A 27,447-nucleotide genomic window follows, 5' to 3' on the forward strand; every position below is an offset into this window, starting at 1 on the left:
GTCCCTCTGGTCCTCTGGTTGCTCCTCTGGGATCCTCCGTGGTTTTGCCCTGTTCTGTTGATGAACTTTTATCAGTGAAGGATCTGGAGGTGGAATGGAGAAGAACAGACTCTGAGGCTTTAGTTCATCTGTATCAGGAAGGTGAGAGTCGAACAGAATCCCAGCAGCAGGATTATCAGGATAGAGCTCATTTCTTCACTGATCAGATACAACATGGAAACTTCTCCCTCCGGCTGGACGATCTGAGAGCTGAAGATGAGGGACAGTATAAATGTAAAGTTTACATTCAGCAAGAGTCTGGTGAGACTGTGGTTCAGATAAAAGTTAATGCTGGTGAGTATTGAACACATGAAGTCCTTCCATTATTTTGCAGAAACTAATTACTGAATGTATTTTTACACTGTTTGTTCTCTCAGAGCGTTTGCTAGTATCAGGATCGAGTCGCTCCATATCTGCGTCTGTGGGTGAAGACGTCACTCTGAACTGCTCTGTGGACTCTCACATCCCACCTGGAGACTTTGAAGAGGTTACATGGACGAAAACAGATGAAGATATTCAGGTTCTACTCTACCAAGACAATGAGACACATTCATCAAATGAGCGATATAGAGACAGAGTTGAGTTCTTCCCTGCTGAAATCCCCAAAGGAAACTTCTCTCTCAGACTGAAGAACGTCAGAACTGAAGATAAAGGAGTTTACATGTGTCAGGTGTTTGCTGGAGGACTTTCAGCCAATGCAACTGTACTACTGGAGCAACTAGGTAAGTAACGGATAAATAAGATTACACTGGATTCTAAACTCATACACACGTTTCATTTATTTGTTTAGTTATGTAAAGTTTTGGTTCACAGAACAGACAATTTATGGTCCTTTTCTGGTTGGTCAGGAAATTATTTAAATTTATGCATTTAGCAGACGCTTTTATCCAGAGCAACTTACAGTGCATTCAGGCTATACATTTTTACACTTAACATGTGTTCCCTGGGAATCTAACCCACAACCTTTTGCGCTGCTAACACAATGCTCTACCACTGAGCCACAGAAACATAAAACATATTTATGCAAAAGAAAAGATGCTTTAGGATTTGCATCCTTCTTTTATTCTACACTTCAAGACTGAAAACATTTCAGTAATTAAACACTGCATCATCAATGTTGGTGTTTTTTTTTTTGTAAAAAAAACTTTTACAGCTTATATAACATTTATTGTATGTGTGCTTGGTTTTCCTTGTTGTTTAATTTCACTTTTTAATCTCATGATATTGTAACAGAAATGATGAAGCGCTATATGCAAAGGATATTTAAAGCATACGAAAGTATATTGGCTACAACTAGATGGCAAATAAAAAAGAAAATGCTGTACTTATTCAAATATCAGTTATTTATTTACCCTTCAATTGCGAAAAAGTGGAGATCTGTCCTTTCAGGCTGTGAGTGGAGGCTGGGTGATATTAGCCTCAGATGTCACGTCCACGGACTGTTGGCTGAACTTCTGATGCATATGGGACAAAAAAGTGGAAACACTTGAGCAGTGTTGAAGTCGTCATCAGATTGGTTGAATTCTACAGGATTTCCACAAGATGTGTGTGTCACGTTCTTTAACGTTCTGACTGAAAACAAAGATACACCCTCACGAAAGAAGAAAGCCACAGTGTTTACAACTGTGACGACGAGCACTTATCAGGATCAACTGAACAATGGATTCTGAAAAGAATGAGACATATTTAAAGTTCACAGCATAGGATCTTTATAATAAATCCAATAGTTTTACACAATGGTCTGCTAGTGTGCTAACATTTCCACACCCCGAAATGTGACTGGTTGTTTGACATGTCAGTCAAATGGCCTCATGGGTGGGCCTTGGTCAATGAAAGCTGCCATAAATTAAATAAAGACCTTCATCCGTCAGTCTGAAAGTCTGGGTACGTGACACTAGGGTGATGTTACGAGGTTTCGCTGAGAGCTTGAGGATCCAATAGCGTTACAAAGTCTTACTGATAAGCTCTTTTTAATGCTTATCATGGGTTAAATATTTGTAAAACCCTCTGATTTAAAATAATAATAACGAAATATAATCGAGATATGAAGTTTGAATAATTTTACATAGCACACCTGACTGGGCTAGGATATGGCAAGTATTCTCTGCCATACGGAAACACCGCCCCATTGCAGCTTTATTTTAAAATAATTTGTATTCATTTTCCTGTCACCAATCTACACTCCCACCCCTGTCCCCTCAGATCTCCACCAATAAAAAGTGTGTGTGTGTACACTCTATACTTACATTTTAGATTAAAAAAAATAGCTCTTATTTTTAGCATTTACTGTCCCTTTCAAGAGCCACGGGGAAGCATGCTGGGAAATAGAAATCTTCAGCCGTTTGTTAAATATAAGTTCAACTAAATGAAAAGAAACAAGTTCATTAAACTCAAATCAATGAAACAATTCAGATGACTTAAAAAAAATTGAAGAATGTGCTAAATACTAATGAAGGTAACTTTCTTTGAACTAATTTGAGTAAGATTGCAGCATGGTGCTACAGTGCAGAGCAGCTCAGTGTGAATACTGATGGCAGTATTACTGTCTGTGTTTGACAGGTTTCTCTGCTTCACACATAATGGTGTTGATTCTCTGTATCTCTGCGTCTGGATCTGCACTACTGCTCTGCTGTCTGATCTACTGCAGATCACAAAATGATGGTCTGTTTCTCAAGCTTAGTTTTACATCGTAGTCTTTTCATACTATTTAATTGTGCAATAATTATAATAATCATAATTATTATTATTGTTATATAAATGGCTTGAAAGGAGTTGAAATACTACGTAAACTGTGAAATATTTGATTAAGTTTGTTTTCTACCCTTCAGATCTGCTTCTTCAGATGTCTCTAGTCATTTGTCCGAATATTTTTTTATTTATTGCTTTTGTCCTCTGGGGTGTTACTGAAGGTGAGCATTTTAGTTCCAGATTATATTTAATTTATTTGCTGTTATTTAGTTCAGTACAGTCCTCAGCTTAACCCCATTTAGATCCTCACATAGTGACCCCTCAGCTTTGCTGTCTGTGGATATAACATGAAAAGCATGTTTTTGTTTCATCTGTTTTTGTTTCAGGATCTCTGAATGAGACAGTCGCTTGTTGCACTCTTTATATTCTGAGACCTCTTATGTTGTGTTCAGCTGCTCCATATAAAAGAGGGTTTACAGGTATGATTCACTTCTGATGTTTGTCAGTTTATTAGGAGAAGAAAAGTTATTATCAGGAAATTCATCATAATATCAAGATATTTCACACAGTCTTTGTCATTGATATGCCAAAAATAAAACGTCCATTGTAAAGTGTTTAGTGACATTTCTTTTTCGTTGTTTTTAATGATATTGTAAAAATCACATTTTATCTGTTTTACAGGTAACGCTTTTACACTGATGATAGAAAATTTTCTTTTCTCAACTGTTGTTTATTCAGGTAAGAAAATCCAAATACCAGTCAACAATCAGTATCATGAACATTGATGTAAAATAGCAGAGTATCCGCACTTTACTACCACACTTACCATTTAAGTATCATTTTGGGAATATATTTTACTCTTTACAATATCATGTAAGACTTTAAAATTAGAAATTACAATGGAAGATCCAGTTATTTTGTCAAAAGATCTCTCATATCAGATATGGCTCAAATTTCATTTGAAAATTAATCCCCCACCCCTCAAAAAAATTAAATACCTCTTGGTTGTTGCATTTTACACATATTACACACACACACACACACACACATTTGTTGTTACAAATCGTGTATTTTATAAAAGTTGTCTTGACTGCATTGTTTTAAAGGTCTAATAGTGCTGTGAGTCCATCAGACCCATAAACATTCTGAGAGTAACATAAAGACAAACACAATTTTCAAAGCTGCTGTTAACAAAGTTATTCATCTTACTCTCTGTGTCAGATAGTAGGGACATTTTATAAAGGTGGTATTCAAAAAAAGCTTACGGCACCTTTAAAACTAGAACAACTGCTAAGTTACGTCTCAGTATGTTGGTCATGTCCAGCAGTAATATTAGCAGCAGATCACAGCATCAGAGTCAGGCAGGAGGAATCTGAAGCCCACATTGCTGCAGAGAAACTGACGGTGAAATTAAGAGTATTGTAACACAGGCACTTCGGATAAAAGGCTTTTGTTACATGAAAATTATGTTTTATAATTTTGCTGTGCTTCCTTTGGGAATTGTTGATTATTTTTATTTCTTCCTTTTTCTAGTTCTTTTTAAAAAAGCCTTGGAAAAAAGTCTGAATTTTGCAGAATTTGACAGAATCATACTAATAGTCCTGTTTGTGATCGTTCTTCTGCCTTGTCCCCTCTTTATCATTGCAGGTAAGTGTTTCTCTGTGACGCCATCACACGTCAGTGACATGTTCTGAATGTGCTATGAAATTGTGTGTTTTTTTTTTTCAGATTAGCAGTATTTGTTTCAGACGCTCAATCTAAAAACATAATATCAGGATATTGTATGTCAGTCAAGTGTCACATTAATGAAGTCACAGCTCGTTACATCCTTTATTTAAATACATTTGATTCCTTTTTTCATTTTTATAAACAAACGCAGTAATTTAATAAACGTAGTCTCAACAAATCAGATATGAGTCATACAGCAGGAATAATCAAGTTAAAGACTCGTGGAGACACATTAAATGCTGTGTAAAACATTAAAGCCTTATTAGCCTCTTTGTAAAGTAATTGTTGCTCATATTGAATCAAACGCTGTAACTAACAGATAGGGAAGTGTCATCATTCATAATTCTCATATTTTATAATGTGTGTGTGTGTGTGTGTGTGTTCTTCATGTTATAGTATTGGCTGAAATCTTTGGAAAGCTTGGTGAACGGATAGGTGATATACTTCTTGTTCTGGCTTTGATAAGCTTTGATATTCTGCCTTCACTGCAATTCATCCTCCTGTTTTACGCCTTTGGATCTGCCAGTGGCGGTAAGTCCAGCTTTATAAACTATATGGATTAATTTATGAGGAATAATGAAACAATACAGTATTTTAGTAAAACAGTTCTGGTTTTTAACTGAGAGCATGTAACAAGCACTCCATTCAGCTCTTTATTAATGTAATTTAAGTACAACGCAACAGCTTTAAATCAGGTACCATTTCAGTCACATCATATTAGAACAGGCAAAAATGCAAGCCATGAAGGAACCAAAGTCAGTTCCCTGGGCCTATTCTATTCTTGCAATAGCTGTGAATAACCAAAGTGACAGTGATTTTACTAGTGTAGACTAGAGCATGTTCAGAAAAATGGTGGAAGCAGCTCTGCTGGAAGAAGCATGGGATCTAAAACGTTCAGTTGATGGACTTATATATCCGTATCATTGAGCTTCAAAATGCAGGTGCGAGTCCTGCAAGTTTTAGTGTGATAGTTCAGTTATAGATTGAGGTTGCTAGTCTCATTCTGAACTGACCTGTATGTGTGTTTAGCACTCTATGAGGACTAACATATGTACAGTATGTCTTTAATCAGTAAATCATATTAACATGATGAACTAAGAATGATCTTCATGTTGATGTTTTTCATCTGATCAGCTGTGAATGTGTGGATGTGTCTGTCAGTGATGCACAGTAATCTACGTTATCATAATTACTCTCCTGTTTCTAGGATTCTTCATTGTTGCAGTTTTACCAGTGCTGACAACAGTGACACGTTATAATTGGGATCATAAATGTGGGGTAAAGATGGGCTGTAAGTGATTTTGATCCCTGTTATAAATACATAAATCAGTCAATACATTATAACACAATCAATATATAATCCACAAATGACACTACAATCTTGATGAATTTATGATGTTCACTATCTCTATGACTATAATCTTGGATTTGAGTGTCAGATAATGTTGAATGAGATGAGGAATATTTTAATATTCATGATAAATAAATAATCCGGTTCTTTAGTGATTTCTCTCTTACTAATGATCACGCTTTTGACCTTTTAGTTCAGTCATTATTAAACCCAGATACAAACTATTTCTCATCATGTGAAATAATAAATGAACATGTTTATCATGTGTTTATTACTCGTATGTTTTTTCAGGTTCACCTCTGGTCCAGAGATCAGTGTGGTCAGTGTTGATGTTATTGATGAATGCTGTTATGCTCTATTTCTACATCATGGCTCTGGAGAGTGAGAAAGGTGTGATTATGTTTTTAAAAATTATTTTAAGTAAATGTAAATGTAAAAGTAACTTAATCAGAAAATATGGCGATAAACTCAGACACAGGATGGAAACGAAATATTAATTTCTGAAAAACAATACAAACTTGGTAATTACATCTTGAAAACTGTAAAACTTAAGTTTATTTCTTATTCATGATGTCACTTTACAGAAACACTGTCAGATCTATTTCTTTTAATATGTCACGTGCAGATCGTATCGGATGGGCCTGTGTGATTGGATTTCTTCAGTTAATCTGGACAGTGTGGATGTATGCACGGTCATTTAAGGATTGGGGTACAGTATCTGCTTTGATCATCTTGTTCTATCAGCTCTAGTTTGTCGTCTTGAAATCCTTTTTTTTTTTTTTTTGTCTTTACAAAGGTACAAAGCATCTAGTTAATTTATTTAATATTTATAATGTTATAAGCTGTTTTGAAAATCATATGTCTAGGATGTGAATGGAAAGTATTCTCCCCATCATATTGTGGAAATAACCTTGTTAGATGTTGAAAAAAAAAATCACATTTACCTTCAGGATGGTCATTTGTGTTTAAATTTGTTAGATCTGGAAAAGACAGTGTTTTTAGCTTCATGTGTAGCATTCCCAGCTGAACAGATGTACTTTACTGTCAGGAAATGATGTTCACAAAGGGTTTAATCTTCAAAACACACATTAAGAGCTAAACAAAACAAATAAAGTGTCAATAGATATCTTCCTGGAAATTATAAATAAATGTCCAAAACAAACCTATAAACTTATAGATACAGTTACAATCTGATTGGCCTAAGTTACATCATAAATTGTGTGACAATAAATCACATTTTTAGTATACAGGCTAATGTAATAGCCTTGTCTTAGTGTACTGTAGTAAGCCTGAATAATCTGAATTATTTTAACACTGACAGTAACAATATTTAATGCAGAGAAAGCACCAACGAAAAAAAAGTGCTACTTATATGACCCATTTGATATAAACCACACACCAATCTCTTTTTAAAGTTCAATGAGAACTAAATGAAACACCCGAGTTAACAATTAATTAATTTTGGTACAACTGATGACATCAAATTAGTGTGAAAACATAAAATGACCAAATAAAGACCTGATTTACTGTAAACTATCTATCTGGTGTGCAAACCAAGAAAAACTATAACATTGACAAGGAAATAATACACTGTGTTCTGCTCAAGACATTAACATTGAATCACACCCTCTCTGAATAACAACATTAGCAAGTGAAATGGTCATCACCGATATTCAAAACTTGTATATATGCTAACGACCAGCTAAATGTTAGTTTAGCTTCAGATGAGATTGCTAAAATAAACACTTCAAAGTTTAACACACAGCATGAAATTAAAATGGTATCTTGTGCCCTTCATGTGCCCTGATAACGTTAGTTTGAATGAGCTTCTTGACGTACAAAAAGTGCGCCCATGTAACCTCACAGCGTCACTGCACTTCCTTTTTTTAGATTTCAAAATAAAAGTGTAGGGTAAGAAACGCAAAGTCTCTTGAAAAACAATCAAGAACACAGTGTTTACACTAAGCACTCTGCGAAAATCACCAGTCAACCAAAACATAAACAAATAAATGGTTCTTTATTGACATTAGGGTGGATTTAATAATAAAGCTCTTCCTTGACTATTCCATGGCACCACTCTCTGTGGCTGGAAGTAAAGGTGTCGACCCACTTCAATGATTGGAGGATTTAATGTTCATTTACACCTACTCCTATCTAGTTTGAAGATGTCTAAGTAGTTAACAGCTGTAAAAACTAAAGGTTCCAGGAGGCACCTTTTTGGGTTCTTCACTTTGCCACACTGGCAGAACCCTCTGTAGATTTTAATAATCTTAAGAAACAAACTTAAAAACTAAAACAAATGTATATAAAGCATTGTTTATTGATTACAAATTGTATGTATAGTACAATCAATACTAACATTTTCTTTCCTGTTCTAAATGGAGGTCACAGATTGGGAAAATTCACACCGGACATTTTAAGAAATTGATAAGCCTCAAGATAGCTGTATGTAGCTTAATAAACCTTTTTCACATTCCGTGTTTCTCAGCAGCGTAAGTTGTCATAGTTCGGTATTTAGGTTGTATTTGAAATCGCTCACAGCAGGATTTTGTTGCTCATGATTATTCAACGAAGCCATTTGGAAAATCTGTCAGTTTTGATATTTTGAGAGCCACAAATAAATGTATAAATGTATAAACTGATAAACAAACACAGACCAGAAGTTAACTCAGGGCCAGGCACGTAACCATCTATACTGTCACACTGTGAAGAAGTAAAAGAAAATAAACCCTATCAGAAGACACTTTCAGTCAGTCTCAGATGAGCAGTAGAAGTCTGAAGTCTGTCCATCTCTGAACAGATTAAAGAAACAAATCAGAAAGATATACATCTAGACTGAACGAAGGACAAGTGGTTTGAGCTATTGTTAAATGCTGATTTTTTTTCTCATTTTAACATTTTATTTAACTAATTTTCTTTAATGTTTTTGCTGTTTTTACTAAAAGATGATAATAAATTGTATTAAACTCTCAGATATTCCCACGTGTGTCCCTGTGTATCTGTTGGGATCAGTTGTTCTGGTGGAACTGAACGCTGCTGCACTGATGACTGAACTCATACTGAAATCAGGTGAGAGAACAGACACTTAACATCATACAGTATTCCTTCTAATTACATATTTATGTCATTCATTTAAAGACACAACATATGTTATAAACATTTGTCCTGTTCATCTCAAAGCACTTGTCTTCTTCGAAACTATAAACTGGCATATTTATGTGGAGCAATTAAAACACACTACATCATGAATATGGCCAATAAATGATTATGTTGTTAGGATAAAATCTATTCCTCAAACACCATTGTCTGTAATGTAATATTATTGTCTGTAATGTAATGTAATATTTTCTTTCTCAGTTAATGGTAAAGGAGCATTGGGAGATCTGAGGATCATTGTCTTTTCCTCTGAATGTCTCTGTCTTTTACCCCTGCTGATTTCACTAGTAGCTGCACCCTGTGAGTATAATCTCAAATTATTATAATCTCAGACAGTCAGTTATAATGATCAAGTCACTTTTATTGTCACATCACCACAGCACATGTACTTTGGTGAGTGAAATTCTTGATCAGCCAAATCAGTAGACTGTGCCTCTGTAATTAAGGAATGAGGCAGAGAGTGTTATAAATCAATGGCACAGGTGAGAATGATTAGTTACAGGTGATGTCAGTAACATGACCTCTGCTGCTCAGTTTAATTGTGTTCATGTTAAACACAATCAGCCATTCTACAGTCTGATGTATGTATTATCTGTGCTTGAACCGTTTCTAAATAATCCACTGAATATCTTTTCTCATTGTGCTCTGAACACACAGTGATTCCCAAAATCACAACATGTCTGCAGAAAGGTTAGTATCATGTTTGAAGCTGTACTGATTTGAGATTGATCTGCACTTAAAGGAGAAGGTTTTTTTTTTTTTGGCAAAAAGCATAAAGCTCCTGTTCAAATGTTGTTTAAATCCATGTCTTGTTCAGAGCACAGAACGCAGCGAAGAACACGGATCACAGCAGGATCTGAGTCTTCAGGTTAGTGTCTGGAGAAAGTCTGAGACCTGTGATATGAGCAGACTGTTTACTTCATATTAAACTGATGTCCCACAGCACAAAGACTGTTTAAAATGCATGTCCTGTTCTGAACACAGACCGCAGCAGGATCTGATGAACCTCCGGCCGCTGGATCAAACCAGAACCAGAGCTCAGAATCACATGAAATTAAACCTCTCATGATGAAGACTGAAGATCAGGAGGCTGGAGCTGATGGAGAAACCCATTCAGTGGAGACACACACATAATCCATTCTGATCAAACTCTCATGAGCTCAGACTAAATCCAGATCAGAGTTCAGTGTCATTCTTCATTTCTAATGGAGGTGGTCACTTTATAAAAATGTTTTGTTTTATTCTGTGTTTTCTTGTTTTTACTGTTGTGTAAATCTCTGTAAATGCATGTGTTTAATGAACTGTTTAGTAACACCTTCATTGTGTGTTTATGTAAATGGAGAGCTTGGGTCTGAATGAAGGACTGTAAGGTCAGCCGCTGGAGCATCTGGAGCTCTGAGAGTTTACAGCAGCAGTTTTTGGGTTGAGCTTTAGACTGAACAGCCCTGGGGCCCATTCTTCATACTTCGCTTATTACATCCCAGATTCTATAATCGCGCTAATCAGGATCTGGCTAATTCGTTTCTTCGAAAGCAAATTGATGATAAGTTTGACTGGATTGAGTTATCTGAGAAAACTGCGTGTTAAAGGTTTGGTTTAAAAGGGTTATGAATCGATAGTGATATGTTGTTCTTGAATGATTCATTCATTTTGAACGAATCTTTAATGTGACTTGTAAAGAACGAGTCGTCTCGGGGAGTGATTCATTCAGTCGTGCATGCGCAATATTCTATAGGTTCTGTTCTGCTAGTAGTAATTCACCTGTGTCAGTCAATGCAGTCTGAGCCGGAAAGAGAATTGATTGGTTCATAGTTTGGGTCTATCAGGTTTTTGACTCGTTCCTTAATCACGTGACTGCCCCATATGCTAAACACAGGGGGGCAGGGTTTCATATTTTTTTAATCACCCCTGGGTGCCCCATTGACTAGCGGACCCCCACCTGCTGTGAATAACTTTACATCTGAGGCGTGTAAAGACTCCATTTGTTAATTAATTATTTCCAAAGAAACACGAAAATGTGTAAAAAGCTCCGTTACCTTGTCTCTTACGTTATGGTCCCGTCGAAGCAGTTTTTGTAAAAAATAGGCTAATGATTGCATCATAACCTGCGACTCTCTGTCGCACAGTAGATAAATTACCATATGGACAGGAGGAGAAGCTCACAGGCAATCTTTACTGTCTATGAGGCTATCAGGAGGATGTGGAGGCATGAAGTCAAGGGAGATAATTAATCAGAATACTTACCAAAATCTACTCCTGTTCACGCTCGTCTCCTCTGCAAGATTCGGTGGGTGATTCAGATTTCTCTTGGCACAGGGATTAGAAGACTTACAGGTTGCTCACGTGACATCTACGTCAAGCCCCGCCCTAGGTTCATCCCCTCTATCTCTGCTGTGCTCTGCCCACTTTTCAGCATTTTTCAAATATTGACAGTGGGTGGAGTCAGGCTCTGACCAGGGGTTTAGTTACCCTTTAAAGAACGACTCGACCCAAAAGACCCATGAGATGAACTAATTGAACTAATCAATTCTCTTTCTGGCTCAGACTTCATTGGTTTAGCGTATGGGGCTGTCACATGATTAAGGAACGAGTCAAAAGGTGCGTTCGACTTTACGCAGCATTGTGCAAACCGATCACTATCTGACTTGAAAAAGTGCATGCTGGTTAGAAATGTTGTCCGACTTGAGATGGCGCCAACGCTACATGACTGTCACGTGTGTCATCAAAGTACCACAAGAGCGTTTCGAGAGCAGCTGGATGACTCAGCCGCGGCAGTTTCTCCACATAGATAGATACACTAGATGTCGCCTTGGGGTTCTAAGCATGCTTCAAAACCGCCGCCATCTTGGAACAGGGGTCTTGTCATAGGAGGTAGCTAACACTGCGTAGGTAGGTAGGTAACACTGCGATCTCCGCCTGTACTTCCTGACGGCAAGGGATTACATTTCACAAGTGAGAGTATGTGTTTTATGATATTGAATCATAAAACATTTATATTTACATGCACATACACTTATTAATCTAACACACATACTTATTTTGCACATAATATACCTGTACATACAAATCTGCGTATTGAGCTTCTGTCATGAAAACAAAATTCTCGCATGTATAAATATACTTGACAATAAAACTCATTCTGATTCTGAATGTTACGAAATTATATTTCTGGTAAAGTTGGTTTATTTCAGTATTTCAGCTAATCCATGCTAGTTACCCATTAGTTTTTGACAATTAGCAAAACCGAAAATGAACAGAATGTATTTATATTAATATAATATGCATTTATGTAAGATGCATTTGCGAATGTGAAATTTGCTTAGGAAAAAAAAATTTATTGATAAAACAGATATTTTCGTTTGTGGGGTCAGAGTCATAATACCCAAATATAATGTTTTTCATATGTACTGAGAAGCCTGGCAAAATCGTACACACCAATATCATCCCAAAGTTTCTGAGTGCAGTGACATGACCAAAATAAGAGTACAGTTTCTTCAGAACTCGAACAAAAAGAGCATGTTAGATCAATGTCAGATTTCAATCTTTGTATAAACTTCTTTACATGGTAGAACCTGTGTATGAGCTTAAAATAAATATTTTTAGTGAGAAAGATTTGTTGTGGTAGAGACCAGATTTTCTTCCAATTTAGGTTACCAAACAAATTTTTCCAAAAGGTGGAACAGAAATCAGATTCTTAAGAAATAAAGACCGTATATTATCATTTTTGGCTTCCGACCCAAGAGAAACAAATTTGACCAACAGGTATCAAAAGGTTTAGGCAGGATGCAGTAGATACTGAGGAACCATTAGAGTTTAAAAAAAAACATGCATAAACCAGAGGGGATGGCTCCCAAAACTGTAGCAAATTCTTTTGGGATTATTGGCATTTGGAAAGAACTTATGAGTACCTGAACAAAAGTCCTTGATCCTTGCTTTGTTTATATGTGTGCTAAGGAACTGTGTTGCAATAAGAAACAGGTAAGGGAACACTGGACATCCTTGACAAACTCTAGGTGAACGACCATTACTTAATTTGATAGAGCTGTTTCCGTTTATGTAAAGCATTTGGACCATGCTGCAAAAAGCATTGGCAAAGCCAATTTTTTGTAGAGCCTGAAATAAAAATTCACGTTCCAATGTGTCAAAAGCTTTGTAATAATCTAAAAAGAAAATGAAACCATCACTGTCTATTAAATCTGAATAATCTAACACATCTAGAACTAACCGTATATTATTAGTAATGTGCCTTTTCTGCATAAATCCCGATTGTGTTTCGTCAATTATGGAGTGCAAAACATATTTCAATCTTTTTGCTAAAACTAAAGCTATAATTTTATAATCATTATTTAATCTAATTGGACGGCAGTTATCTATTAAAAGGGGATCTTTATTTAATTTGATCAGTGTTTGATAAGTGTTATTAAACCTTGACATAATGTGGCTGGAAGCAGTGTTTTCTCTATATTTTCCTCATAAATCTTTAATAAGAATGGTGCTATACTACGACTAAACAGCTTGTAAAATTCTGAGCTGAGACCATCTGTTCCGGGAGATTTGTTAGCTTTTAAAGTATTAATAGCTTCCTCTATCTCTTTCAGTGTAATAGAGGCATCACAAATTTTTTTAAGTCACTTAGCTGGTTTATATTAGGTAAAGATTTAAAGAAGTCATTCATATGTTGTTGGGATAATTTAGAAGTATACAAATCACTATAAAATTTGGCACAGAACTTTGCAATATTTTGTGGGTCATCACTAATATTACCATTAAATCATTAATTTTTGAATTTGATTGTTTTTAGCTTGCTGCCTTTCCAGTCTAAAAAAGTATGCAGAGTTATGTTCACACTCTTCAATCCATTTTCTATGCGATCTAATAAATGCCCCTTCTGCTTTCTGTTTATATATTTTGTCTAATTTGCACAGTTATTCAACCAATTCTGCCTTTTCACAATCAAGTAAATCATCCATATTTTTATATAAAAGATTAGTGATTTTCTACATAACAATATTTTCACCATTTTAATTTTTTAAATTTTTTTTATTTACCACTCCCTTTAATCTTTTAGCCAGTACTAAAGCAATTATTTTAGAATCCTTGTTTAACAACGTTATTGGATGCCAATTATCTAATAAATTAATATTTTTACTTGGCTTGGGAATTAAAGTGATCAGCCCTTTGCATAATGTGGGTGGAAGAAAAGATTTATTTATGCTTTCCTTAAATAGGTTTAACAAAAAAGGGGCTATGTTTTTACTGAACATATGATAGAATTCTGATGTTAGACCGTCTGTACCAGGGGACTTATTCATTTTTAAAGATTTAATTGCTTCCTCGATTTCTTTTAAGGTAATGGGAGAATCACAAATGGCTTGATCAGTGTTACTTAATTGATTAATGGAAAATAATGACTCATGAGCATGTTGTTTGTTAAATTTAGAGGTGTACAAATCGTGATAGAATTTAGCACAAAAATTTGCAATTGTGTTGTCGTCTTCACAGAGAGATCTATTGATTATAAGCTTTCCAATCAGATTTTTTTTTTTTCATTTGCTGTTTTTCTAGTCTAAACACACACGAAGAGTTTTGCTCACCTTCCTCGATCCATCTTTTTCGTGATCTTACAAATGCTCCCTGAGCCTTTTCTTTATAAAACTCATCTAGAACATTTTGATGCTGAACAAGCTCAACTTTTTCAGCATCAGAAAGAACCATTTTAGATAGAAGATTTGAGATTTTATATATTATAATGTTCTCTTCATTTTTTTTCTTTTTAGCCAATTTGCTACTAAAAGTACGCAAGTATTTGCCAATTTCATGTTTCATCAATTCCCAATTTCTACAAATATTGTTTTCCTCATTCGCTTTTTCCCAATAATTAGTGATTATAAAATTAATTTTATCCTTTACTTCATTATACTTAAGCAATGAAATATTCAACTTCCAATATGAGGTGGTTCTATGTAAATTAGTAGTATTTGATAGAGGAATGCGTATAGAGATGCATTTGTGATCAGAAAGTGGTGATGGAATAATATCAGAAGATACATTGTTTAAATCTCTAGAGATAAGCCACATATCGATACGTGATTGGTTTGAGAAGGAATTATTGTTCCACGTAATTAGTTTTTGAGAAGGATGAGTTTCTCTCCAACTGTCAAGTAAAGAAAATCGCTGCATAAACCTCTTTAAGTACAAACTAGAATTATCAGGAGACTTTGGAGGCCATCTGTCTAAGACGTTATCCAAAGCTACATTAAAATCCCCTCCAAAAACTAAATAAGAATTTGGATATTTGGTTAGCAAATTTAACACATGTTCTTCCACTTGATCAATAAGTTTCTCATGATCTTTTTGTTGATTAAACCCATAAATATTAACAATAATAATGTTACATTCGAAATTTCCAATACAAGACAAATATAATGTCCACCAGGATCACAATTAGAACATACGATCTTCCCATCAAAACGGTTTTTAAGAATACAGACACCAGCTACGTTACTTGTTCCATGAGCCATCCATAAATCAGATCCCCACTGAGATCTCCAGAAATTACAATCCTCTTTGGTTGAGTGGCATTCTTACAAAAAACAAAAGTCAGACTTAAATTGTTTAAGAAACAAAAAAATTGCTTTCCTTTTTTGTAATGTTTCTTAACCCTCTAGTGTTGAAAGAAATTTTAGATAGAGACATAATAGAAAAAGGAAAGGTCTACAATAGAAGTAGAGTATTGGTCTCTGAAAATGTGTTAACACACGTAAAACGATGAGAATAGCAAACTCTATATTGATACAAATAAAGTAGTGCAAATCAGAATTTAGACATCAACATCTATAGAACATGAGTAGTCTTTTATCTTATAACTTCAGATTTCTTATTTATGAAGTGTAAATACAGCCAATATAATAATAGAACGATCAATGTTATTGTCTTTGGTTTTTTTCCCATAAGGAAGGAGAAATAAAAAAACATGTCTTCTAAGTCATAAGAAGAAAAAAATGTTTGCAGAAACAAAACCCCATAGTATTTTTTTCTCAAAATTATATAAGTAATTATAACTAAGCATGGCAGTAATTATAATAAATTCCTTCAAAATACCAACTATTATATATATATATATATATATATATATATATATATATATATATATATATATATATATATATATATATATATATAGACTTTGCCTTATTTTAAGGGAAAAAAATAAATTAAACTTTAGGGCAACCATCTCTAAATTAAATAGCCTCTCGTTAGCCCACGGTTTCGGCACAAAGTGAAACAAGTTTCATGTATATCAGGTCAGCTCAATGAAGTTTCAGGCTGGAGGGAATATTTCAATATTTCAAAGTTCCTCCTCTCTTTATCTGCTGGAGATAAGTCTTCAGATATTTTCAGACTGTTTTCCCTGAGAAAAGACAATTAACTTCCTTACTAATAAATTCGATAGCTTCTTTGACACTTGTGATTTGCTTGGTGTTTTCATTTATTACCTCCTTCATGTTGGTAATCGCGCGTGTGTTTTCTCCTATGATTTTCTCCAGGGAATCAGACCGAGTGTTTATTAACTGAGAAAGTGCTCCAAGTTGAGAGAGCATTATTATTATTTTTCGATCTGTGACTGCAATACATTTGGCGAGATTCTGATCCCATACAAGGCTTCCTGATGGTCTGAAGTGGACTAGGGATGGTTTTAAATATTTTAGAGTGGTTCTAGGAAATGAGAATTTTGTAAAAAAAAAAATATTTTGAAGGCATTGTTGAGAAAATTAAAGGGCAGTTTTTACTCCCTAAAATGTCCTATAAGGGTCATGTCTTGATTGTTAATAATTTAGTAGCGTCAGCACTGTGGCACCGTTGTATAGATCCTGTCAACCTCAATAGACTTCTTCTGGGATAATTTGCACTTTGTAGAGAAAAGTGTCTTGTACCTGTCAAAACAAGGAGGAGGACTTGGACTAATACATTTGCAGAGCAGAACAGCTGTGCAATTCTACAGAATATTGAAGGTTTAGGACTGGACAAAGCTTTGTTTTGGCTGGATCCTCAAAGACTAATACTCTGTGATTCTCCAGTTTTTTTATTGCAATAAGTTTAAAGTCTGGTCTCTGTTCAGGATCAATAGAGGGAACAATGTTTCTTCTATTTTCTGGTTACTGCAAGAACCTTTAGTCTGTGGGTCACGATTGGATCGGTCACATGAAATAAAAATGTTTTATTAAATGGCGGCATTGCTGTGAATGCTTTTGTTTCTTTGTGTAATTCAGATGGTACTGATTGTTGCCCTGTTTATTTTCAAAGATAAACTCTTTTTCTTCATGCATTTATGTATTGTGAGAGGTAGAAGTCCATTTATGATATGCTGGAGATGCTGTTTAAACCTTTCAATTGTTACGACCCTGTCTAGAGTAAGGCCACAACATAAACTGAAATCAACAATCAAAGATCCTTTCTACATTTATTTTCAGAACCACAGAGTAAAAGCACAACTTCAGAGGTGAGCAATGGCCAAAACAACAAACAAACACCAAGTTACCTCCTAACAGAAAATACTAAATTCCCAAACAAAAGAAAAACTAAATAAAAATACTATATACTACCCTAACTCCCTATCTAATGAAAAACAGTAGAAAACTATTTTTGCAAAAGATAATGGCACTCACCCCTTATAGCTTCCAAGTGTGGAAAAGATCCTTTACAATACTTTACAAAATATACCAAATGGAAAATGAGATTGACAACACCTTATCCAGGGTTGCCAACTCTCAGGGTTGTGACACTCACGCTTTCAGCATCAATCTCACACTGAAGTCCAAGGGTGAATGTCACGCCAGATGCGTGAGAGTTGGCAACCTTGCTTATCACCTAAAAAATCCACAGTGCACACAATAGGCAGATGACCAGGCAAGCTAAGAGCATCAACACCCTGCAGCTAACACACAACAGTACATGTAGAATCGAACAACGGGCACAGCAGATCCTTTTATTGCTGCTCTTTGGTCCCATTTGCATCAATCAGATCTGGAAATCACTTTGGTAGGACCCAACCCTGTGAAAGAGAGAGAGAGAGAGAGAATGAGAGAGCGAGCGGACCAGCAAAGCAAGGCATACACACACTTTGTGTCTCAAACAATGTAATTTTACAAAAATATAAAATTGTTCATTTGTGGTTTCAAGTATGCTAAAAGTAGACGTCAGAAGTCTCAGCTGATCAATTTCTTGTTGGGGCAAACAAAGATGGCAAGTTATGTCACAAGGAAAGAGAAATTGACATGAATATTAACAAAAGTAGCCGTTTTCTTTAAACTTGTAAACACAAGTAAACACACGTCAAACAATAACGGATGATCAGAACGACTCATGGAAAATGCTCTTAAGTGCTAAGATCAATCGATATGTGCTAACTTGCATTGCTGTGTGGTTTGGCAACAGCACAACACAGGATAGAAAGGCTCTACAGAGGGTGATAAATCTGACATGGAAAATCACAGGGACTGATCTCCCCTCATTACAGGACATACATAAAAAAGGATCTGCAAATGGGCTTGCAACATCATCAAGGACACCACCATCCCATCCCATCCACAATTTCTTCACCCTCATGAAGTCTGGCACTGGATTAAAATAGTCTAGAAAATCCCCAAATATACTTGTTGCAGAACTCTGAACACCTTTTTTTATTATTAGATTATATAAAAATAATAATTAGAGGTCTGTTTTGGGTAAATATATTTTGTTTGACAGGCTTTTCTAGAGTAGTGAAGTCATAGCGATTTATACAATTATATAATTAAGGAAATTGTGTAAAATATTTATATTTTAAGAACTTTAATTATAAAAAAATCATTATATTGAAAAATAATGTTAATTCTCAAGAAATGTTAATAATGCCTGTATAAATATCCAGAAATGGTCAATATTGTAATAGGCCTAAATTTTGTCATATTTTGCCTTTCATTTTCTCCAATATTCTAGAGTAAAACACAGTGAAAGTTGAACTGCAGAGTCATGGTCGACCTGCAGAAGAAATTATTGAAAATTGAATGTTAACGCTTATGGAATTGGAATACACACGCACGCACGCACACACACACACACACACACACACACACACACACACACAGTGTATGGCTCGGGCAGCTTTTTGGCCACTCTCTGTTCCGTAAATCCACAAATAGACGCCCAGTGAAATCCAGATGCGGAAATCAAAGCGGTATGAATATCAGCTGTACAGCAAAGAGAGACCCAACTCTCAGACATGACCATGGACTGTTCTGTATGAAGAAACGGGAAGGTAAGCGCGTGATTGTTAATAATTACGCTGATATTGTCGCCTGTTGTGGTGTGGGCGGGTTTCGAGAGCTTTTGGGCTGAAATTCTTCGACTTCAGCTGGCAACACTGGATTTGTGTTAACAACCCCCTTTCAAACAGTCGGGAAGCTACGAATCTTTTAGGTTTTGCACTTAAGATTCATCTTCCTAAAAAATAACCGTGAACAGTTAGTGAAACTCAGACGTTATAAAATCTGTTTGTTTTCTAGAGCTTCTCTGTAATTTAGTTTTATATGCTGCACAGGCTCGAGAGAGACTCCACCGAGAGATGATGTTTATTAGAGATCTGACGGGAGTCTACAGCGGAGAGAGGAACATTGTTATACTCTCGGTCTTCCTGGCATTTTTGATCGGTGAGTGGGACATTTAACAGCTTTGGTTTCACTGCTGCGCATGCGCTCTGATAGGATCCACAATCAAGACCCAAACCGGAGACATGCGCAGACACAGAGCAGGAGATTTCTATTTTTGCCACTCAAAGAAAAAAACCTCATCCCTGTCAGGGGTTAAAGTACAATTTCAAAAAATATATTAAACAAGGTTGCAAAGACTGGACGTTAGTGGAGAATGGACTTAATGCAGTCTGGTTTAAAGGTTGAAAGACATTAACACATAAATGTTTAAATTACTATTTATTTATTTAATTGTTTTCCTGTAAAATTCGAGTCTAATATTAAATGTTTTTAAAATGTATGTGTCAGAGAAAACATCTTTTTGTCTAGCTGTGCTGGCAGATGTGTTTTATTTACTTATTACATTTTGTTTTATTTGTATTTATCTTTTTTTTTTTTTTTTGCACAACCTTAAACTAACTAGGAAATTGTAGTTATTTGCAATATTGCTATCAATTTGTCCACTTTTTTATTTTATAAGTGAGTAGTACTAGCTCTGCATAAAAACAATAGATGTCAAAGGAAAGTCCTCACATAATGACATTAATACCAACATGTGTGTAGATGTGAAACAGAAAGTGTATATTTTTGGGCCTGTATGAAATCACCTTATTTAAGTTTTTCAACAACCACTTTTACCTTTATCTGTATCTTCCTGTTTGTTTATCATTTCTACTTGTCTGATGAAACACGTGTATCTCTGAATAGCAGGCTCTGTTTATACCCATATTAAGATGTGTTTTGGTCGATCGCAGCACAAGTGTAACACTGAATACAGGTTTAAATGGGATGTAAAACATTTTGAGTTTATCCACTCTCAACCACTTCCACAGGAAGTCGAAACACATTCTCCTGGATTGTGTTTGTGGTGTAGACAGTGATGTGCTCGAAAGTGTTCAACAGCCACAAAAGACTGTTGCCAATTAGCATATACTTATTATAAGTCAGCTAGCTAATTATGCTACTTTGCTGTAAAACGCATACATTTTTTTTGTCTCGTTTTTTTATTATTATTATTTTAGTTTTATAGGTGATACTTTCATTATTTTTAAATTAAATAAATTTATAACACTTAAAACCTTAATTTAAAACTACAGTCAAAGCATTGTTGATTTTAATTCCTGTGTAAATGCATTTAAGTCAGATCAGAATAGCATTAAACCGTTTCCATGGTTTATGGTGCTTCAGATTTGGATCATGTGCCTCTTCTTCTGTGTATTTGAGGAACTGCTCCTGTGTGCAGGTGTGTCTGGTGACGCGGGTGAAATAAAGAAACTGTCCGTTCTGGAGGGAGATTCTGTTACTTTACACACTAGCATTACTGAAATACACAACGTTGATCTGGTGATGTGGATGTATGGAGCTCAGAGATCTATTATCGCTAAACTCAATGGCAAAAATCAGATGATTTCCTTTTACGATGTTGATGACGGGAGATTCGGCGACAGACTGCTGCTGGACAATCAGACGGGATCCTTGAGCATCAGTGACATCAGGACCAAACTGTCTGGAGACTATCAGCTCAGGATCATCAGCAGCGAGACCTCGTACAAGTCATTCAGTCTGACTGTCCATGGTGAGCACCTCACATCGGTTTCATCAGAAACAACTGTACCATGGTCTGTCTGAACTCTTGATTCTGATTGGCTGGGAGGTGTGCAGTAAAACAGGTAGAGGATCTGAACGGGTGCAGTTACATCGCTCTCTGCAAACCTCAATAACAGACCATGGTATAAATGTGATAATCCACAGCTAACTGTGCATTAAAAGATCTAAATGCACACTGCTATTTTAGCTATTAATAAGCATAGCAAAGGATTGATATTTTAATATTTATTTTAATTTAATAATTTACATATTCATTCATTCTTACATGCACATGTATTTTTAGATTGAGCAGTGAAATCTAAAAACATTTTTCCTCTCCAGATGTGTTTTTTGCTGGTTTAACAAACACGAAAGAGGGAGACTCCATTACTCTTCATACTGGTGTTCATAAAATACAGAAACATGATGTGATTCTGTGGATGTTCGGACAGTTGAGTCCAGACACGTTTATAGCTGAAATCAACACAACACTGGGTCAGATCTCCTATAGTGAAGATGTGAGACTGAGAGAGCGAGTACGGCTGGACGATCAGTCTGGATCTCTGACCATCAGAAACAGCAGGAGCACAGATACAGGGCTTTATCAGCTGCAGATCACCAACAGCAAAGAGACCTTCTACAAGAGATACAATGTGTTTGTCGGTCAGTAGAGCATATTTCGATGCTTTTAAATTAATGCTTGCAATTATTATTATCATTTTTATTGTCGATGTGTCAGCTTTTAGTTTCGTCACATCAAACTGCAGACTTACATATGATGGTCATGTTTACAGGTTAAATAAGAAATCTGTAAGAGAACCACAATAATAAATCATATTTGAATTGGTGTCACTGTAATGATGAATACATTATAAAGCCCAAGTCTGACCCATGAACACCTCTTCTAACTACCACACGACAGCTGCTTGACTCGTCTGTCATCTTTAATTAAGAGACAGCGTCTTCTCAAAGGATAACACATATCACTATAGTCAGTTGTGGACCAAAAAACTCAAAATTAACCAGCTAAGAGATGCTATAATTGCTTTCAATAATGTAAACGCAAAGAACTCAACTGCAATTTAGTGTTTCAGATCAGAAACTATTTGTAAATCAGATTTGATCCCTTAATTCTTGGTTTGCGGTCAGACTGGTTTGCACTAATGTGTGTCTGTATGTGTGGCAGATGCTCCTGATCCAGGTCTGTCTTCAGGTGTTTTAGCAGCGATCTGTGTTATTTTGCTGATGATGTTAGCTGCAGCTGTAATCGCTGGAGTGTGTTACTCTCGCCGCAAGTATTCTCCACTGAAGGGTAAGTGTTAACACAGACCGGTTTCCTTCTCTATTCACTCCTCCAGCCTCACTTCACTTCATGTTTTCAAATTATAAATAAAAGTATTAGCAATACTTATACTTCCTGTGATTATGATTTAAGGTCAATTCCACACTTATATTCTAGACTTTTTTGGCTTGTTTATACAATTTAAATGTATTGGCAGACCACATGAGGTTTATTAGTCAAGCAAATTTAAACCTGTGTATGTTTACTGAGTTATATAAATGCAAATTCAGAAAAAAAATGTCCTTTTTTTCCACTCTGGATGGTATGAACAGATGACCTGAAGACAGAAGAAGTGTCAGAGGGGGATTCAGTCACTCTACACACTGGTATAACTGAACCACAGAGATATGATCAAATACTCTGGAGTTTTGGACCTCGAGGCTCTGTCATCGCTCAGATTCCTGAAAGGACCGGTACGACTTCATTCAGGGATGACGAGAGATTCAGAGGCTGACTGCAGCTGGACAGTGAGACTGGAGATCTGACCATCAGAGACGTGAAAATCACACATTCAGGAGACTATCAGCTGAAGCTCATCAAAGCAAGACAAACCAAATCCAGAAGATTCAAGCTTATTCTCTCTGGTGAGCAGCTCACTCAACATAATAACTCAATAGATTCAGTGCTGCTACTCAAATGTTGCTGCTGATGCAGGTTGCTGTGCGTATGTTAGCTTTTTTTGATCCGCGTTTTTAATCATTTTCACCAAAATAGTCCCAGTGCTCTCTATGGCCTGTAATATGTATTGTTCAAAATAATAGCAGTACAATGTGACTAACCAGAATAATCAAGGTTTTTAGTATATTTTTTATTGCTTCGTGGCAAACAAGTTACCAGTAGGTTCAGTAGATTGTCAGAAAACAAACAAGACCCAGCATTCATGATATGCACGCTCTTAAGGCTGTGCAATTGGGCAATTAGTTGAAAGGGGTGTGTTCAAAAAAATAGCAGTGTCTACCTTTGACTGTACAAACTCAAAACTATTTTGTACAAACATTTTTTTTTTTCTGGGATTTAGCAATCCTGTGAATCACTAAACTAATATTTAGTTGTATGACCACAGTTTTTTAAAACTGCTTGGCATCTGTGTGGCATGGAGTCAACCAACTTGTGGCACCTCTCAGCTGTTATTCCACTCCATGATTCTTTAACAACATTCCACAATTCATTCACATTTCTTGGTTTTGCTTCAGAAACAGCATTTTTGATATCACCCCACAAGTTCTCAATTGGATTAAGGTCTGGAGATTGGGCTGGCCAATCCATAACATTAATTTTGTTGGTTTGGAACCAAGACTTTGCCCGTTTACTAGTGTGTTTTGGGTCATTGTCTTGTTGAAACAACCATTTCAAGGGCATTTCCTCTTAAGCATAGGGCAACATGACCTCTTCAAGTATTTTAACATATGCAAACTGATCCATGATCCCTGGTATGCGATAAATAGGCCCAACACCATAGTAGGAGAAACATGCCCATATCATGATGCTTGCACCTCCATGCTTCACTGTCTTCACTGTGTACTGTGGCTTGAATTCAGAGTTTGGGGGTCGTCTCACAAACTGCCTGTGGCCCTTGGACCCAAAAAGAACAATTTTACTCTCATCAGTCCACAAAATGTTCCTCCATTTCTCTTTAGGCCAGTTGATGTGTTCTTTGGCAAATTGTAACCTCTTCTGCACATGCCTTTTTTTTAACAGAGGGACTTTGCGGGGGATTCTTGAAAATAGATTAGCTTCACACAGACGTCTTCTAACTGTCACAGTACTTACAGGTAACTCCAGACTGTCTTTGATCATCCTGGAGGTGATCATTGGCTGAGCCTTTGCCATTCTGGTTATTCTTCTATCCATTTTGATGGTTGTCTTCCGTTTTCTTCCACATCTCTCTGGTTTTGCTCTCCATTTTAAGGCATTGGAGATCATTTTAGCTGAACAGCCTATCATTTTTTGCACCTCTTTATAGGTTTTCCCCTCTCTAATCAACTTTTTAATCAAAGTACGCTGTTCTTCTGAACAATGTCTTGAACGACCCATTTTCCTCAGCTTTCAAATGCATGTTCAACAAGTGTTGGCTTCATCCTTAAATAGGGGCCACCTGATTCACACCTGTTTCTTCACAAAATTGATGACCTCAGTGATTGAATGCCACACTGCTATTTTTTTGAACACACCCCTTTCAACTAATTCAACTAATTGCCCAATTGCACAGCCTTAAGAGCGTGCATATCATGAATGCTGGGTCTCATTTGTTTTCTGAGAATCTACTGAACCTACTGGTAACTTGTTTGCCACGTAGCAATAAAAAAATATACGAAAAACCTTGATTATTCTGGTTAGTCACATTGTACTGCTATTATTTTGAACAATACTGTATGTATTCATGCTGTATAACAGTGAGAAGATGCATAGCCAAAAAATCTAATCTTTGACATGCGCACACTGCACAAATAGAGAGTTTCCCACTAGTACTACACTATTTCTTAGTTTTTCTCTGATTTTCAGCAGATCACTCTTATTTGTTCCCATGTTTATATTTCTTGATGTTTTGTGGTGTTGGTGCAGTGGACTCGCTGCCATTCTCGGAGGGAGAAAACGTCTCTCTAAACTTCGGTGTTAGTGAACTACAGAGAGATGATCAGATTATCTGGACGTTTGGATCTGAAGACACTGTTATAGCTAAAAGAGACCGAAACACCACTCAGACAGCCGATGCTGATGGGAGATTTGGAGACAGACTGCAGATGGATGATCAGACCGGATCTCTCAGTATCACGAACACCAAAAGCACAGACTCCGGAGTTTATCACATAAAAATCAGCAGCAGAAATGAAGTCTCATACAAGAAGTTTAGAGTTACAGTATGGTGTAAGTAGCTTGAGTTCTACATACAATTATTGTGTTCATGCATAGTATTCAGTGAGATGTTCCCTTGCACACTTTTACGATCACATTTACAATGTTTTCCTGTTGCATGTGATGCCGTGACATGAAGTGGACACAGTTAAAGTGAGAGCGGGAGACTCGGTCACTCTAAACACAGGAATGACTGAACTAGAGGAGGACAGTAAGATACTGTGGACACATGGAGATCACGAAACCTGCATTGCTAAAATCAACAGAGCCACCAATAAGACGTCATTGTATCGTGGCAATGATGTGAGATTCAGAGACAGACTGCAGCTGGATCACCAGACCGGATCTCTGAGCATCTGGAACATCAGCATCACACATTCAGATGTCTATAAACTACAGATCAGCAGCCGCACACGGAGCAAATGCAAAAGATTTGTGCTTATTGTCAATGGTGAGAATCTTGTGTCATTTAATGTAATAATGATGCTCTGTAAATTAATTAAAACATTCGTAAAATGTACCGTCATAAATTTATACTAGGGGAATTTATCGCTAACCATTTAACAGGTTTTTAATGTAGCATTTTTAAAGTAATGTACAGTTAAATTCACAGTCATTTTTACAGTGTGTTTTCCAATGTACATAACTACAATTTGTATGCTTTGAAATGAATTCACCCTAAAATCTCAGTTTCATAAAAGCTGATTTTAAATTAGAAAATAAAATAACCATAACATTTATCTAAACATATGCCATCTTAATTTTATTTAAATATCAATATATTAATTTAGCACTCATGTCTCTTTCTCTTCTACATGGTGCTGTTGTCAAATGAAGAAAACACTGTGTCAGTGACGGAGGGAGACCGAGCCGAACTAAACACTGATGTTAGTGAGCTACAGAGAGACACTCTGATCCTGTGGATGTTCGGCCCCAGAGACCGTCTCATAGCTAAAGCTGACCTGGAGAACCGTAAGATATCTACATATGATGGTGTTGGTGGACGATTCAGAGACCGACTGCAGCTGGACCTTCAGACCGGATCTCTGAGCATCACAAGCACCACGAACACAGACTCTGGACTTTATAAACTCAAGATCATCAGCAGCAGAGAGACCAGATACAAGCGATTCAGAGTTACTGTCTGTGGTGAGTTACTGATTATTAAAATATGATATCTGGGAACAGTTTAGATGCTGTAAAATACACACAACTCTACACTAAATGAAATCAATCTTCAGATGTTAAATATACTATCTGAAAGCAATAAATTGCTAGTTATATTCAGTAAAAATTACATTTTGATGTCCTGTCCATGTCCCAGTGGAAAAAAAAAATCTAAACAGCCTATATATATATAAACAAAGACTGACTTTGATTTAAAGTAAATACTCCTGGTTTTGCACTTTTACTAAGATATACAGTGTACTGCTGACTAATGAAATCCTTAACGGTGACATCATCAGCAGTCATTGCTGTAGTTTAACCATCTGTGATTCTTTCTGTTTTCTTACAGAGGACAGAGAGAGAGAGATCCATCCAGAAGACACTGTGGAGTCCACTCAGAGAGAGAAAACAGAGGAGATACCATTGCTCAAGATCTATAGTGGCACTAGTGTTTGACAGATATATATAATTTTATCAGAAATGGAACTAAATCTAATTGTTAAAAATAAAAACTCTGCTTTCAAGCTCCTCAATCTGTTGTTTTCTTCAGGTGAAGGAGTTTTTCATAGAAATAACCTCATCTCATGTATTCATTTCTCTCCATTGCGTTTCTAAGGAAGATTGCTATCAAATAGCACACCTAGGTTCCTAACTGATGACGAAGAATTGACAGAGCAACCATCAAGTCTTAGACAGTGTTCTAGGTTATTACAAGCAGAGTTTTTAGGTCCTATGATTAACACTTCTGTTTTTTCTGAATTTAGCAGTAAGAAATTACTCGTCATCCAGTTTTTTATATCGACTATGCA

The 27,447-nt window shown here is 36.1% G+C and overlaps 3 protein-coding genes across 3 annotated transcripts in view; all 3 read left to right on the forward strand.

The window, feature by feature from the left end:
* Positions 1-10,440, forward strand: part of LOC127956225 (uncharacterized) — a 19,928-nt gene extending 9,488 nt beyond the window's left edge. The window contains exons 2-17 of the mRNA XM_052554027.1: positions 1-333; positions 417-761; positions 2,599-2,700; positions 2,868-2,948; positions 3,114-3,206; positions 3,409-3,465; positions 4,261-4,374; positions 4,852-4,986; positions 5,663-5,746; positions 6,098-6,196; positions 6,432-6,515; positions 8,780-8,875; positions 9,164-9,262; positions 9,620-9,652; positions 9,780-9,830; positions 9,947-10,440. The exon at positions 1-333 is cut by the window's left edge and continues 15 nt beyond it. Coding sequence (XP_052409987.1) covers positions 1-333; positions 417-761; positions 2,599-2,700; positions 2,868-2,948; positions 3,114-3,206; positions 3,409-3,465; positions 4,261-4,374; positions 4,852-4,986; positions 5,663-5,746; positions 6,098-6,196; positions 6,432-6,515; positions 8,780-8,875; positions 9,164-9,262; positions 9,620-9,652; positions 9,780-9,830; positions 9,947-9,963 — 1,823 coding nt within the window. The 3' untranslated portion in view covers positions 9,964-10,440. The remainder of the gene's footprint in view (positions 334-416; positions 762-2,598; positions 2,701-2,867; positions 2,949-3,113; positions 3,207-3,408; positions 3,466-4,260; positions 4,375-4,851; positions 4,987-5,662; positions 5,747-6,097; positions 6,197-6,431; positions 6,516-8,779; positions 8,876-9,163; positions 9,263-9,619; positions 9,653-9,779; positions 9,831-9,946) is intronic.
* Positions 10,441-19,358: 8,918 nt separating this feature from the next.
* On the forward strand, positions 19,359-25,329 carry LOC127956325 (uncharacterized). The gene is made up of 6 exons (XM_052554166.1): positions 19,359-19,650; positions 20,933-21,265; positions 21,619-21,939; positions 22,463-22,588; positions 22,891-23,202; positions 25,181-25,329. The coding sequence occupies exons 1-5, from the start codon at positions 19,566-19,568 to the stop codon at positions 23,070-23,072; spliced, it is 1,047 nt and encodes a 348-aa protein (XP_052410126.1). The 5' UTR covers positions 19,359-19,565; the 3' UTR covers positions 23,073-23,202; positions 25,181-25,329.
* On the forward strand, positions 25,159-27,162 carry LOC127943348 (uncharacterized). Its single transcript, XM_052539740.1, has 4 exons — positions 25,159-25,483; positions 25,611-25,922; positions 26,309-26,620; positions 26,988-27,162. Exons 1-4 carry the CDS (start codon positions 25,159-25,161, stop codon positions 27,092-27,094), a joined length of 1,056 nt encoding a protein of 351 aa, XP_052395700.1. The 3' UTR covers positions 27,095-27,162.
* The last annotated feature ends 285 nt before the right edge of the window (positions 27,163-27,447 follow it).

The sequence above is a fragment of the Carassius gibelio genome, chromosome A3, assembly GCF_023724105.1.
Source record: "Carassius gibelio isolate Cgi1373 ecotype wild population from Czech Republic chromosome A3, carGib1.2-hapl.c, whole genome shotgun sequence".
NCBI lineage: Eukaryota > Metazoa > Chordata > Actinopteri > Cypriniformes > Cyprinidae > Carassius > Carassius gibelio.

Coding starts and splice junctions, on each gene's coding strand:
- LOC127956325 (XM_052554166.1), top strand. CDS start 19,566: ATGATGTTTATTAGAGATCTGACGGGAGTCTACAGCGGAGAGAGGAAC. Junction 19,651..20,932: donor CTTCCTGGCATTTTTGATCG/GTGAGTGGGACA, acceptor TCCTGTGTGCAG/GTGTGTCTGGTGACGCGGGT. Junction 22,589..22,890: donor CAAGTATTCTCCACTGAAGG/GTAAGTGTTAAC, acceptor TGGTATGAACAG/ATGACCTGAAGACAGAAGAA.
- LOC127943348 (XM_052539740.1), top strand. CDS start 25,159: ATGTTTTGTGGTGTTGGTGCAGTGGACTCGCTGCCATTCTCGGAGGGA. Junction 25,484..25,610: donor GTTTAGAGTTACAGTATGGT/GTAAGTAGCTTG, acceptor CGTGACATGAAG/TGGACACAGTTAAAGTGAGA. Junction 26,621..26,987: donor ATTCAGAGTTACTGTCTGTG/GTGAGTTACTGA, acceptor GTTTTCTTACAG/AGGACAGAGAGAGAGAGATC.